Source organism: Lycium ferocissimum, chromosome 11, assembly GCF_029784015.1.
Source record: "Lycium ferocissimum isolate CSIRO_LF1 chromosome 11, AGI_CSIRO_Lferr_CH_V1, whole genome shotgun sequence".
NCBI classification, from domain to species: domain Eukaryota; kingdom Viridiplantae; phylum Streptophyta; class Magnoliopsida; order Solanales; family Solanaceae; genus Lycium; species Lycium ferocissimum.
Window position 1 is genome coordinate 33,875,957 of NC_081352.1, and position 15,090 is coordinate 33,891,046.

Below are 15,090 nucleotides of genomic sequence, written 5' to 3' on the forward strand. Positions count from 1 at the left end.
TTGAAATTAACAAGAAAACAAGTTAATCTGTGAGTTTTTTCTATTGCTTATGAACTTGGAATGATAATAATTAGTTCTTGAAATCACCCCATAAGTATGTTTATGTATGTTTTGCATTTATGATATTAAGGAATAGTGATTGGAGATTCATTTTGACTTTGACGTGTTCTGTTTAACTAACTGTTTTCTTTGCATGAACTATAAAACAGTTCTTTTTTATTTGTTGCCCATTTTGGATTCATCCATTAGTATTGCCTTGCTTTGCTTTGACTTGATGTTTTTATTTTCTTATGGGGTTGCTTAATTATGGCTTAATTGATTTTGCTTGAGTTTTGTAACTTTTTATTGGATTTAGATGGGGTTTGATCTTTTTTTTGTTACTGCAGTAAATGTCTTTCGTTGGTGTTATTGTTTCTGATCAATGGCTACAAAGTCAATTCACTCAAGTGGAGCTTCGTAGCCTCAAATCCAAAGTACGATTTCGAACCCCTTTTCTCTATAATTGCGGGATTTAATTTAATGTACTCCGTTCTGTCCCGATTTATGTGACACTTTTCGCTTATCGAGAGTTAGTTTGACTAATCTTCGAAGCTAAATTGAATTAGATCAACTCAGCATGTTGAAATTATGATTTAGATATTCAAAAACTACACGGAAGTACTACAAGATGCAATTCTTCTCATGTTGATGTGATGAAAAAAGTACATTATAAAATGTTGGTCAAAGTTCGCACGGTTTGAATCTCGAATAGCGAAAGTGTCACGAAAATTGGGATAGAGGAGTATTGTTTTTGAATGTGGATGTTGATAATCTGTTGGCAAAATTAATGATTTCTGTTTTATTATTATTATTTTTAATTTTTTTTTTGTGGTTCCTTAGTTTATTTCAGTTAAGAATCAGAATGGAAAAGTTACAATTGGGGACTTACCGCCTATGATGGCGAAATTAAAGGCTTTCAAAGAGATGTTTAATGAGGAAGAGATCCGGAATATCTTGGGTGAATCAGGTTCCGATGCCAATGATGAGATTGATTTCGAAAGCTTCCTTAGAGTGAGTATCAAATTAATTTTTTTGTATTTCCATTAGTGAAATTTGGTATGTTTACTCTTTGCTGTTGACTGAATGGAAATGAACAATGTAGATTAGTCTTCAGGCAATGCTAGTAGTTAAACAAAGTTATCGGGGTTCTAGCTGATTAACAAGAAAGTGGAATTTACTACTCCCTCCGTTCCAATTTATGTAGCACCATTCGGATTTTGAGAGTCAAACTCTTTATTTTGACCGTGAATTCAGATATGAAATTTTTAAGTATTTTGAAATGAAATTTACCTATTAGGAAACTACGTAAAAGTACTACGTCACTATAGTTAACAATTCAAAATATTTAAAAATCATATGAAAAAAACGGGGTCAAAGAAAATTTCATTTGACTCTCGGAATCGAAAGTGCCACATAAATTGGTCTTCAGGCTATGCTAGTAGTTAAACAAAGTTTTCAGGGGTTCTAGGTGATTATCTAGAAACTGTCCCGATGTGTGTGATTAGGCTCGAAGTTTAAGATTGAAAGGAAGTCTCTTGAAACATGTGGACTAAAATAAGTTATACTCCCTCCGTTTCAATTTGTTTGTCTGGTTTTGACTTGGCACAGAGTTTAAGAAAGTAAAGAAGACTGATGAATCTTCTGGTCTTAAACTAAAGATATGTGGAATGTACCAAAATGCTCTTTAATCTTATGGTCTTAAACATGCCATTTGGAAAGTTGGAATTAAAGAGTAGCCAAAAAAGGTCAGTTTAGTGATATTTTGATCAATTGCTTGTGATGGACAGACATACTTGAATCTGCAAGCTCGAGCTGCCCCAAAAGTAGGCAGTTCTAAAGATTCGTCGTCTTCCTTCCTGAAGAACTCCACAACTACACTTCTTCACACGATAAGTGAATCAGAGAAAGCATCGTATGTTGCTCATATAAACAGCTATCTAAGAGATGATCCGTTCTTAAAGCAATTTCTTCCAATAGATCCAGCTTCGAATGCTTTGTTTGATTTGGCAAAAGATGGAGTTCTTTTATGGTATTTAAACTTAACCTCCTTTGTGATGCTCCAAATTATATGACGAAATTTTCTGTTGGCTCATTATACTTCTCTTTTTTGTGATTCGTTAGTAAGCTGATCAATGTAGCTGTACCTGGCACAATAGATGAGCGTGCTATTAACATGAAACGAGTGATAAACCCATGGGAGAGAAATGAGAATCACACCCTTTGCCTCAATTCTGCAAAGGCGATTGGCTGTACTGTTGTAAATATTGGCACTCAGGACCTGGTTGAAGGACGAGTGAGTTGAAACTTTTGCCCTCTTCATTTGCATTACCGCAATGTACCTCTGAGTTGTGTGTTTAATCATTTTTCTATATCTTTGCAGCCTCACCTAGTACTTGGGCTGATTTCTCAAATCATAAAGGTCAGCTCCTGATTTATGTGTCTTTTAGCCTGTTTGGCCAAGCTTTTTAGGAGAAGAAAAAGCGTTTTTGAGTAGAAGCAGAAGCGGGAAAAAAAAAATAGCTTCTCCCGAAAAGTACTTTTTGAAATACACTTTTGAGAAAATACACTTAGAAGCACTTTTTAGAAGCTTGTCCAAACACTAACTTATGCTCAGAAGTGCTTTCCAAATTGATTAGCCAAACACAAACTGTTTCTCACCAAAAGTACTTATTTGTTCTCTGCCTAGCCTTTATGAAGGAGAAAAGGGTACTGCGGTTATGGCAGATTACATTTTGTTAATAGCATAGCACTTGAGATTTGGGTTGATTATACTGACTTTTTTCTGTGGCTCTCTCTTCTCTTCTGGTTCTTGCCAATTGTGGCATCTTAAGATCCAACTATTGGCAGATCTCAACCTCCGGAAGACCCCTCAGCTTGTGGAACTTGTGGAAGACAGCAATGTAATTTAATCTCCTTGTCTGACGCGACTCTTGTTTTATTTTGCATTACTGTGCATGTCTACGAACTATACAAGCAAATATGTGATTATAATTAACTTGTTCAGGATGTCGAGGAGCTCATGGGATTAGCACCAGAAAAGCTCTTACTAAAATGGATGAATTTTCATCTCAAGAAAGCTGGCTACCAGAAAACTGTAGCAAATTTTTCTTCTGACTTGAAGGTATATACATTATCTTTTTCTTCTCCCCTCTCCTCCCTATATCAATTAGTTAAGAAATTTCCTTTAAAGAAATTCTTGCTTTATTTACCTTATCAAATTAAAAATAAAAACTCCTGTAAGGAATTCTTGTTTATACATAGTAGAGATGGTACTTCAAGTAATTCCACATGGATAGATGCATGCTTGATTGTAATACTTCGTCCTTCACACTTTGAATGTTATCCGATTATGCGTTCTCAGTTAACCTGAACCATGCAAGCTGTGGATTTTTTCTTCTCTAGAAATTAGAAATAGCTTAAAAGGATTTGTACACAACAACAACATACCCACTGTATTCCCACAATTAAAAGCCTTTGTACTCCTTTCATATAATTGGTTTGACCTTCTTTTAATTCTTTAAATTACAGTTCTGCATCTGAAAAAAATTCAATTTAATACCATCTGCCGTGGATGTGGGATCTATGCAACACACTACTCTATCTCCAAATTCACTTCTAATATTAGTTCAAATATATCTGTGAAGCTGTAATATGGTTACAGTTTAAACGATCTCTCTCAATTTCCATGCTAATCAAATGGGATTATTTAATTTGGAAGGAAGGAACTATGGAATATATAATTTCAACTTATCAGAAGAAATTGGGGTTTTTATTTTCAACATAATCATGTGAGGCATGAGAATACTGCTGTATCTTTAATTTAGGAGAGGATGGAGACCAACAAGTCCTTTGAGCTTTGGTAGGTGGCATGTTATGGCGTTCAAGACTTTGATTTTCTTGGTTTAACATCAAGAAAAGCCTGGTTTCTGAAAGGTTTTATTAATTTTCTTAGAAAGTTAATCATAGAAATTATGATGCAAATACACATTCCAATCCAGTTCGGGGTATAAATATGACAAAATAGCGTGGTGTAATATCTAGGGTACACTTGACTGATCTTGACCTGTTTGAATTTTAAAAATTGACATCTATAGCTGCATATTAGCCTCTTAGCAATTACATGTTTATGCTCCTTCCTGCAGGATGGGGAGGCCTATGCTTACCTGCTTAATGTTCTTGCACCAGAGCACTGCAGCCCAGCAACGTTGGATGTCAAGGATCCCACTGAGAGAGCTAACTTAGTTCTTGAACATGCAGAGAAAATGGATTGCAAAAGATACCTAGATCCGAAGGACATAGTTGAAGGCTCATCCAATTTGAATCTTGCTTTTGTTGCACAGATATTCCATCAGAGGTAGGACGCTAATGTGGCTACGCTCTTTTTATCTTTTGTGGCTGTCCTCAATTTTATTACTACTGTTGTTTCTTTTACTTTGGCTATCTTTACTATTTTTGCGGTCAATTCTTTTTGTTTTCTTTGATATTTTCATCATCACTTTTTACTCTTGTATTGTTCAAACCTGTTTTGGAAAAAGCTTTTCGTGAGCCGAGGGTCTATCGGACGCAACCTCTCTACCCTGAAAAGGTAGGGGTAAGGTCTGCATACATCACACCCTCCCCAGACCCACTTGTGGGATCACACTGGGTATGTTGTTGTTGTTGCTGTTGTGCTCAGTATGATACTTGGCTACATAATCATAGAAACACAAGAGGAGTAGATCACATTGCTTTTGAAGAACATTTTAACCGCTATATGAAATATCATTCTCCTCTCTCTTCTTTTTATGCTTGAGGTATCTATTTAGCAAATATTTTTGATGGATGCTCCACTTAGCTTCTAGACGCAATGTACCTACAATAGTTGCCTTCTGCCCTTAACCATCGAATGAAGTTCTGGAGCCTTGTGTTGCTATTCAAAGTCTGAATGAGGCTGATCTCTGTGTTTTCAGTGTTCTTGAATATATTGTTCTGGTTTGTCTTTTAGTTGCTGGAGGAGATTAATTGAAGCATATGTCCCTTTTTGAGAAATGGTTTTCTTTTTCAGGAGTGGATTGTCTACTGACAGCAAGAAGGTATCCTTTGCAGAGATGATGACAGATGACGAGCTAATTTCCAGAGAGGAGAGATGCTTCCGATTATGGATTAATAGTCTCGGGATAAACTCTTATGTCAATAATTTGTTTGAAGATGTAAGAAATGGGTAAGTGATAGGTCTTGTAACATGTGCTAGTAAAAGTCGTAACTGGAATTTGTAGGTAGATCTGCTCCAGCTGCTATTATCTTTGACGCCTCAACTTGACTATTCATTTTTGCAGATGGGTACTTTTGGAGGTGTTGGACAAAGTTTCTCCAGGATCCGTTAATTGGAAGCACGCGACAAAACCTCCAATAAAAATGCCATTTAGGAAAGTTGAAAACTGCAACCAAGTTGTCAGGATTGGGAAGCAGTTGAAACTTTCCCTTGTAAATGTGGGAGGAAACGATTTTGTCCAAGGGAATAAGAAGCTTATACTTGGTAATGTCTCAGAATCTATTTTGTTTGTTTCACGTGTGAAAAGTGAGGTTTATTTCTCTTCTTGCCTCTGTTATTTTGTTTGTTTCACATGTGAAAAGTGAGGCTTATTTCTCTTCTTGCTTTTGGCTATTACTTTATTCTAGCTTCTTGATGGTATTATAAATGATTCCATCAATTAACTTTTGGGTTGTTATCCTACTGTAATTTATTCTCCCTGTATGATGTGTATAATGATTCAACTTCAATATGCTGGGAAGCTGAGACTATTAATATTTGTGAGATATAGTCCTTGGCCGTAATTTGTTTGTTTGTTTAGTTATTATGGTGCAAAAAGTAAAGAAAGCTTCTAGGGCCCTGTAAATGAGTAGTCTGTAGAATTGGACTGTCCTAGGCTGAAGCATTTTTAATTTTTTCGGATGCAGAATTTTAATAGGATTATTCTTAAAGCTTGTAAATGTGGGTAAAACATTAAATCATCATAATTCATGGTTTAGCAGTGTTACATATAACGTGATCCCCTCTGTACTGATGATCTGTTATTATTTATGAACTTTTTAATCTTGTGTGTGTTTCATGTGATTATGTTGTTCATGCAATTAGATGTCTTAGTGTTTCTTCGAATGATTACCAATTACGACATATGTAAGCCTTATAATTATTGCTTCTTAGCACATCACTTATGTATTCATATATACATTCTTTTCCAGCTTTCTTGTGGCAGTTGATGAGGTTTAATATGCTTCAGCTTTTGAAGAACTTGAGATCGCGTTTCCGAGGGAAGGAGATCACTGATGTTGATATTCTCGTTTGGGCAAATAAAAAAGTGAAAAACACCGGAAGAACATCTAAAATGGAGAGTTTTAAGGTGAAGTATCACCAGTTCCTGTTCAATTTGCGTAATTTCAACTTTGATACGATTTTAACTAACAATTAGTGGATTTTGTTTAGGATAAGAGCCTTTCAAGTGGATTATTCTTTCTCGAGCTTCTCAGTGCTGTGGAGCCAAGGGTTGTTAATTGGAATCTTGTCACCAAGGGTGAAAGTGGTAGGGAATGGATTCTTGCAAAATTAATTTCTCTCTTTTTTTTTTCCTCTTGGAGGTTTCACTTTCACATCAAGAATCTCAGTTTGCACTTGCAATATTGAATTCAACTAACTTTATATGCTTCCTTAATGTTAAATAAGGATTTAAGAATTTGACTTTCTAGAGCGAGCAACTAGCTTTATTGGCTTTTAATGCTTGCGGTTTTCTATCTAACATCACCCAAAAGAATATCGAGTTCTCAAGAGGGTTATAGTACAACAGGGTTTTACACATTCTGATTTTTTCATTCTACTTATTGTCATCTATTGGGTGCAGTGCTCAAACTGAACTTACTGTTGTTGTTCCGTGACAGATGAACAAAAGAAGTTGAATGCTACTTATATCATCAGTGTCGCACGGAAACTTGGGTGTTCTATCTTTCTGTTGCCTGAGGATATCATGGAGGTGAGATTCTGTCAGGTTGCTTGTTATGTACTTGCTATCATGGTGAATTGTAGCAGCTAGTCGTTCCTGTCCATGGAATCCATTAAAAGTAGGCAAACTTCTTTTGCAACCACTAGAGAACCATATTCTGCTATACCAGTCTTAACAAAGACCAGATAAATACAATACGAACTTTAAAAAGGTGAAAAAAGTAATACTCCCTCCGTCAATCTGTGTGAAGGTGTTCAACTGGGAACGTTTAAGAATGAAAGGAAGACTTTTGAAACTTGTGGTCCAAAATAAGCAATAGATATTTGTGTGGCTAGAACTCATATCATTAAGGGTAAAATGAAGTTTAAAGTTAAATTCTTAGGTACTAAATATAGAAAGGTGTCATTTTCATTCTTTTTGCAACTAACCAAAAAGGAAAGAGTGACATAAATTGGGATGGAGGGAGCAACTGTTGTAGGACTCAAAACATGTTTAAAACAAGGACTATTCATTGTCCATTTACAATACAGAGAAAAGTATGCCTGCTATTGCTTCTTCCTATAATCTTTTCTGTGCAAAGCCGTTTGGCCATGATAATTTTTCACCTTTTCCCGGAATAATGTCACTTTATTTCGAAATAGGTGTTTGGTTATAAGATTTTCAAATCCAACTTGGAGTTGGATTCCAAATTTGCAAAAGTGACCCAAACCTGTTTTCCAACTCCATCTTCATAAATTCCAAATAAAGTGTTCTCTTCTCTCCTTTGCATAAAGTATAATCAAACACAACTCCATCTTCAATTCCAACTTCATTCCAAACACAGTGAAAATTATTTGGAATGTGGCCAGACACCTACTTAGTCCTGAGACCTGATTGTGACACTATCCTTCTTGGGGTCATGTGTGGACAGGTTAACCAAAAGATGATCCTTACTCTCACTGCCAGCATCATGTACTGGAGCCTTCAGCAGACATCAGACGAAGCAGAATCTCCTGGTAGTACTGTTGCATCTGATGCATCACCACCAAGATCTACGAATGGCTCTATGTCCCCCTTGATTGCTGCTTCTCCTGATGCTTCCCCTGCACCCTCAATTAGTGGAGAAGCATCATCGGCTACTCCTGATGCATCTCCAGCACCATCTGTAAACGGAGATGATGAAACCCAACTTATTGCTGACGTACCAAAGTTGGAGTTGCCTGCTGACGATGCACCAGCTGATACTGCTGAAGTGTCAAAGTTGAAGTGGGCTGCTGAAGATGCAGCATCTGATACTGCTGAAGTGGCAAAGTCGAAGGTGGCTGCTGACAATGCACCATCTGATACTACTGAAGTGGTAAAATTGGAATTGGCTGCTGAGGATGCACCATCTGATACTGCTGACGTGTCAAAGTTGAAGCTGGCTGCTGACGATGCACCATCTGATACTGCTGACGTGTCAAAGTCGAAGCTGGCTGCTGACGATGCACCATCTGATACTGCTAAAGTGGCAAAGTCGAAGTTGGCTGCTGACGATGCACCATCTGATACTACTGAAGTGTCAAAATTGGAGTTGGCTGCTGACGATGCACCATCTGATACGTTAGCATCTTCAGTGCAGTTTGAAAATGCAGAGATACCATCGGATGTGCCCTTATCCCCCCAACTTGAGGATATACAACAGAATGGCCTCTCAAATGAAGGTACAAAACCAGATAATGAACAATAGTTGGATGTTTTTTGTCTTTACAGCTACAAGGGATGAATAATAAGCAAGGGGAGAAAGCAAGAACATACGGAACATAAACGAAGAGGAAATGTGTTTTTAGATGAATGATAGTGTAGTGCGAAATTCGTTTAGATACAAATATAGATACAAGTACACAATGTTATCAACTCAGGACGATAGTACACGCCTCTGAAAGCCTCAACTGTACTTTATTCAATTTTGTTTCCTATTTTATATAGTTTTTTTCAATTTGAATGTAAGTAGAGTTTGGTTCATTAGATGTATGATTTAGTTTTTTGAAATATTCCCAATGATTCATACACATAACGCAGACTATCCTGAAGTCCACAGACTGTTTTGTTTTAGGCAACATCACTTACATATAATGGAGGGGAAGAGGGTATTCATGGTAAAGAACAATTCGATATAAATTTTTGTGTTTTATAAATGTTGTGCATTTATGATTGATTGATTTAAGTGTAGACGCACGAATGAAAGTGTGGTTTTTGTATGTTGAAGTAGACGCTCTCAATTTTGATGCTTGGTCGGTTAGCCAGAATTGTGTTTTCTTTTGTGGGGTACATTTTGTATATTTATACTCCTCATGTATCAATTTATATGATAAAGTTTGAATAGTTACGGAATTTTAAAAATATAGTTAGACTTTTGAAACTTGTGATCGTAAGCATCTTTATAACATTTGTCTGTGTGGTTATAAAACTTCAGAAGCTTATGGTCTTATTCATTTCATAACATTTTACAATAACATACTCAGTGAAATCTCACAATGTGGGGTCTGAGGAGGGTAAAGTGTATGCAGAACTTACCTCTATCTTGGAAGGTTGAGAGGCTGTTTCCGAAAAATAAACATTTCATTGAAATATTGTGTGGTTATAAAAACTTTTCATTGAAAATAAATGAAAGTTTAAGTTGAATTGTTCTAAATTTAAAAAGTTATTATTTTCTTAATGGGACTAAATAAAAGGGAGAAATGAATTTTTGGTCCTTTACAAATTGTTTTTAGTTTTAGAAACTTTTTATTTTTATTTTTTTCACACAAGAGATTTTAGAAAAATACATAAGAGATCTGAAAAATATTTTCTTTTATTCAAATTGTAAAGAGCATAAGAGATTTTATTTGCTCTGAATAAAATGTCATCACGTAAATTGAAAAAAGGAAGTATTGTTAATTTGTGTGGACTCGAACTCCTCTTCTTTAGCATCGGTCAAGAATTGCGGTAATTAAGTCAAACTTATCACAGTAACTAATTCTTACTACGTACAACTTTGCTGACTATCTTGCGCAGCAAATAAAAATGTTTCTAATTGGCCAAAGTCATAGATGGCCTGAACTTGTCCTGATTTTTCATCTAGACCTCCCAACTGAAATATTGATCATCTGAACTCCTAAATATAAGATAAAATATATCATTTGAACCCCTCATGCCAGTGGGCACACGCGTGAAGCTCACTTGCTGTGACATGAAAAAATAGACCAGTGACATGGAGCCATGTCATGTTACCTGTTTTTTTTTAAAAATAAGTCATGTCAACAAAAACAATTAATTTTAACAAAAACTCTATTTAAATAATTAAAAAAAATTGAAAAACCAACCCATCCTCTCCGATAGCTCACCTCTCCGCCGCCACTATCGCCGCGGCCGCCGCCGCTTTCTTTTTTTAAATTTTTAATCATTAAAAACTCTATTTTAAAATCTATTTAAATAATTAAAAAAAATTGAAAAACCCAACCCATCCTCTCCGATAGCCCACTTCACCGCCGCCGCCGCTGCCCCCGCCGCCGCCGCTTCCCCCGCCGCCGCCGCTTCAAAATCTATTTAAATAGCGTTTTTGTTAAAATTAATTTTTAATAATTAAAAATTTTAAAAAAGAAAGCGGCGGCGGCGGAGGAGGCGACGGTAGAGGAGGCAGTGGTGGCGGTGAAGTGGGCTATCGGAGAGGATGGATTGGGTTTTTCAATTTTTTTTAATTATTTAAATAGATTTTAAAATAGAGTTTTTGTTAAAATTAATTTTTAATGATTAAAAATTCAAAAAAAAAAAAAAATTGGTCTCTCACGCTCTGTTTAAACGTTGAGACCACGCGTGTGCATTGGCAAAGAGGGTTCAAATAGCACGGTTTATCTTATGTTCGGGGGGTTGATCGCGATTGACGTTTGGGTTAGGGGTCTAGATGGAAAATCGGGACAGTTAGGCCCATCTATGACTTTGGCCTTTCTAATTTATACTACACTTTTTTTTTAAAAAATAGGTCCCAAAAAGGACTATATTTAATATAACAATTTAATTTTAAATTCTTCATTTTACTCTTATAGTCATACAAATAATTAGAGTCATATAAATATATACTCCATCCGACTTAATTAATTGGCTTATTTTCCTTTTTTTAGCCTGTCTCAAAAGAAATATCTTTTCTATATTTAGTAGTTTTGGTAAGTCTAGGACCACAAGATTCAAAGGACTATATACACCTTTAATTCAAGATTACAAGAAAGTCTTTCTTTATTTTTTAAATTTCATGTCAAGTCAAACTAAAACGCTTAAATTGAGACGAAGAGAATATGACTTATTTTAAACCACAAGCATAAAAAATATTCATTCTATTTTTAACCTCTATGCCAAATCAAACACGTTCATATATCAGACGGAGGGCGTACCAAAATCACACCATTCGCATGAATAAACAAACTTGCACAATCAGCATACGCTAGAAAAGACATTTGCTGCTTCCTGCTTCATTTCTCAAGATCCATAAATAGAAGTCACTAAAGTAGGTATACATGTATTGCTTCTTCTTTTTTAAGGAAAAAAACACACATTTTACAATCAAGGATATTTATCACCACGGTCCTTTTGCAAGTCTAATAACAGATCAAAGAAGCAAAAGGAGAAAATGAAAATCCAAGAAATGTCATCAACTTATATTCGTTTCTCTATAATTCCTTCTCTTTGTTACTGCTATTTCATATCTGCAAAAATCCCAAAAGGAATTCCAAGGCTTATTTCTCTTCTACCCATTATTTACATCTTCACAATTCTCCCACTTTATTATTATTCATCTCCATTTGTTATAGCAGTCACCACTTTCTCCATTACTTGGCTTTCCAATTTTAAACTCCTCCTCTTTGCTTTTGATCAGGGCCCACTTTCCAAAAATGGATCAACAAAAAATTTATCACTTCCAATTTTCATTTCCATGGCTGCCCTTCCTCTTAGAAAAAAACAACATATTTCTACACAAAAATTCCCATTAAATTTAGGTTCAAAAATTGTCCTATTTTCTGTAATCTTGGAGATTATTTTTCATTACAAAAGTGAAATGCATCCAAGATTGGTGTTAATCTGCTATTGTTTAATGATTTTTCTTTTGATTGATATTTTAACTGATCTTTTTATTTCTATATTCAAAATATTTGTGGGGTTAGAGTTAGAGCCACCATCAAATGAACCATATTTATCAACTTCATTACAAGATTTTTGGGCACGAAGATGGAACCTCACAGTAACAAATACACTGCGTCTCACTGTATACAATCCTGTAAGGTTAGTGTTGTTTGAGGTGGTCGGCAAAGAGTGGGCCCAAGGTGTTGCCACGTTGGCAACTTTTGTTGTTTCTGGTTTAATGCATGAGTTGATATTTTATTATGTGACACGTGTGAGTCCCACGTGGGAAATGACGTGGTTCTTTGTGATTCATGGGATTTCTGTGATTGTGGAGACACGTGTGAAGAGAGCTGTGAAGGACACGTGGCGGATTTCTGGGCTTGTTTCTGGCCCGTTAACGATTGGGTTTGTGGTGGTTACTGCTTTTGGGCTTTTTTTTCCACCGTTAATTAGGAATGGTGCTGATGATATGGTACTTGAAGAATTTGGGTTTTGTGTTGACTTTATCAAAGACAAAATGTTTCAATTTGTGAGTCATTCTAGATAGAATGATTTTATTTTTTGTCCAATGAGAAATTGGTAATGTCTATTAACAGTGGAAATTTGATTGGGGCTAGTAGCGAACTTGTGTTGTGCGTTTTGATTATTGCGTTTTTTACCTTTTGGTATTATCATTATTGCGTTGTTCTTACTTTTCTATTATTACTATTTGTTGTCTCTTCTGCTTAAGCTTTCTTACCATCATGATTTTGTTATTGTGCATGTTTTCATAAGTGTTGCATTTCTCTTTTACTTGAGATGAGGGTCTATCGGAAATAGTCTCTCTACTTGCCAATGTAGGAATAAGATTTGCGTACGCTCTACCCTCTCCATCAGTGGCGGAGCCAGGATTTATGCCAAGGGGGTTCAAAATAATAAAGAAGCCATAAATTAAGAAGCTAAGAGGGTTCAATGTCTACTATATATACATAAAAAATAATTTTCACCTTGTATATACAGTGCAATTTTTCGCCGAAGAGGGTTCGGACGAACCCCCTCGGCTCTAACTAGATCCACCACTGCTCCCCATACCCCACTTATGAGATTACACTGTGTATGCTATTGTTGTTTTGTAAATTTCATATTTGGTTCTTCTCACTAGAGGCGAATCTAAAATTTTGAATTTGTAGGTTTTGAATGGTAGAAAAAGACATATTATTAGGTTATGAACAAAATATTTATCGCATAATGCCTCGGGACCCTCCTAAACTTGACAGATCTATTCAGTGCATTAATGCAGAGTTTTGGCCAAAAACTAGTATATCTTGCCGAACGGTAATTAGAACTCTAGCTCTGCTCCTCTTCTCATACTTTAAGCATATTGCTCTTGATTATTCTGGGCAAAAAAGGAGGAAAGATTTCACCTATAGAGTTACGTGCTTATAGTTTAATGAAATTTTTATAACACAACCATTTGAATATGTATCTTCTATTGAGAAACTTAAACTGCAACTCTTCTAGTTTGATTTTGTGTTACTTCAGAATCCATGCGGCTCAAGCAAAAATAGAATGTCACAAAAGTGGCTATTTGGTAAATCAAGCGAAAGAAAAACCTTTATTGGGTCCTTCCATTGCAACGGGCAATTTGCACGATTGTCCTTCATACAGATTGGTCTTTAATTTTTGTCTCTCAATTTGCTGGTCTTTAACTTTTGGCCTTCGCTTACAGAGGGGGCCGAAAATACCTAGAGGTTCTGAGTTCGAACCCAGCAGAGTGAAAAATAATAATAATTTCACATGGCACAGGTTTTTATGAACCTATGCCTATTCAGGCGAAGTTATATAGAACCTATGCCAGAGACGGCAGACTTTGCCTTACGGAAAAGTCGGCGGACTTTTAGTTTTGCCTTACGAAAAAGTCGGCAAACTTTTAGTTATGTCTTAAGACAAAGTCTGTCGCATAAGGCAGGACAAAGTCTGTCGAATAAGACAGAATTTTTGCAAAAGTCTTGCCTTGCGATTTTTTTTTTTTTGACTGAACGGGGGTTCAAACTTAGAATCTCGAAATATTTTTGGCCACTTTTTTAAGCGAAGCAGAAAAATTAAAGACCAGCAATTTTAGGGCCAAAATTAAAGACCAACCCAAAAGAAGGCCACTTCGCGCAAAAAAATGCATTGCAACAAGTCAAGTAATTATGTCTTGGACCTATAATTAGGCCCTATATATAAAATTCATTTTTGAGCCCGAATTGCATTTTTTTTTTTTGCGCCGAATGTCCTTCAGAGGCACTGGTCTTTAATTTTTTTGCTCTCAAATTGTTAGTCTTTAATTTTTGTCCCGTTCAGTTAAAAATTAAAAAAAAAAATCGCTACGTAGAGTTTTGGATTCAAATTCTACCTTAAGGTTGAATCTTATAAGGAAGAGTTTGAGCAAATGTCTGCCTTAAGGCCTAATTTTTGCCCTTTTAGGCCTAATTTTGTTGCAAATTTCTGCCTTGCAATTTTTTTTTAACTGAGTTGTGATTCAAACCTAAAGCCTCGAGATATTAGGCGAAGGAGAAAAATTAAAGACCAACAATTTGAGGACCAAAATTTAAAGACCAGTGCCTTTGAAGGACAATCGTGCAAATGATCCCCGAAATGACCCCCGGAATTTTCCCCTGGCTAAAAGAGCCTTGCAGCGCACTCATGTCCCTTCCTTTTCAACCCACCATCTCTTGTCTATTTTGAGCTTTGTTTTCTAGTCTTTTCTTTTTACTTTTCTGTCTATTTATCATTGTAAATTTACTCCAATTGTTCGAAAAATTAATGTATGATCCAATAAATGAGAAAATGTAATCTAATAAGTTTGTATATAAAACAAATCTATCCATTTATCTATTTGAATACTCACTTCGTTTCTATTTCTCCGAAATTCTTTTCATTCTGTCAACAATCAAAGGTGTTTATAAGACTTACTTTAAGCGAGTTGAGGTGTCTGGAAGAA

General features: G+C 35.8%; 2 protein-coding genes across 2 annotated transcripts; both read left to right on the plus strand.

The window, feature by feature from the left end:
- Nucleotides 1–323: 323 nt before the first annotated feature.
- LOC132037469 (fimbrin-1-like) lies at nucleotides 324–9,064 on the plus strand. Its single transcript, XM_059428003.1, has 14 exons — nucleotides 324–473; nucleotides 880–1,050; nucleotides 1,827–2,068; nucleotides 2,161–2,332; nucleotides 2,420–2,458; nucleotides 2,871–2,939; nucleotides 3,044–3,160; nucleotides 4,182–4,393; nucleotides 5,084–5,239; nucleotides 5,355–5,554; nucleotides 6,262–6,419; nucleotides 6,503–6,599; nucleotides 6,952–7,043; nucleotides 7,924–9,064. Exons 1-14 carry the CDS (start codon nucleotides 390–392, stop codon nucleotides 8,719–8,721), a joined length of 2,607 nt encoding a protein of 868 aa, XP_059283986.1. The 5' UTR covers nucleotides 324–389; the 3' UTR covers nucleotides 8,722–9,064.
- Nucleotides 9,065–11,517: 2,453 nt separating this feature from the next.
- LOC132036027 (probable long-chain-alcohol O-fatty-acyltransferase 3) lies at nucleotides 11,518–12,771 on the plus strand. Its single transcript, XM_059426247.1, has one exon. It carries the CDS (start codon nucleotides 11,635–11,637, stop codon nucleotides 12,670–12,672), a length of 1,038 nt encoding a protein of 345 aa, XP_059282230.1. The 5' UTR covers nucleotides 11,518–11,634; the 3' UTR covers nucleotides 12,673–12,771.
- The last annotated feature ends 2,319 nt before the right edge of the window (nucleotides 12,772–15,090 follow it).

Coding starts and splice junctions, on each gene's coding strand:
- LOC132037469 (XM_059428003.1), top strand. CDS start 390: ATGTCTTTCGTTGGTGTTATTGTTTCTGATCAATGGCTACAAAGTCAA. Junction 4,394..5,083: donor GCACAGATATTCCATCAGAG/GTAGGACGCTAA, acceptor TTTCTTTTTCAG/GAGTGGATTGTCTACTGACA. Junction 6,420..6,502: donor CTAAAATGGAGAGTTTTAAG/GTGAAGTATCAC, acceptor GATTTTGTTTAG/GATAAGAGCCTTTCAAGTGG.
- LOC132036027 (XM_059426247.1), top strand. CDS start 11,635: ATGAAAATCCAAGAAATGTCATCAACTTATATTCGTTTCTCTATAATT.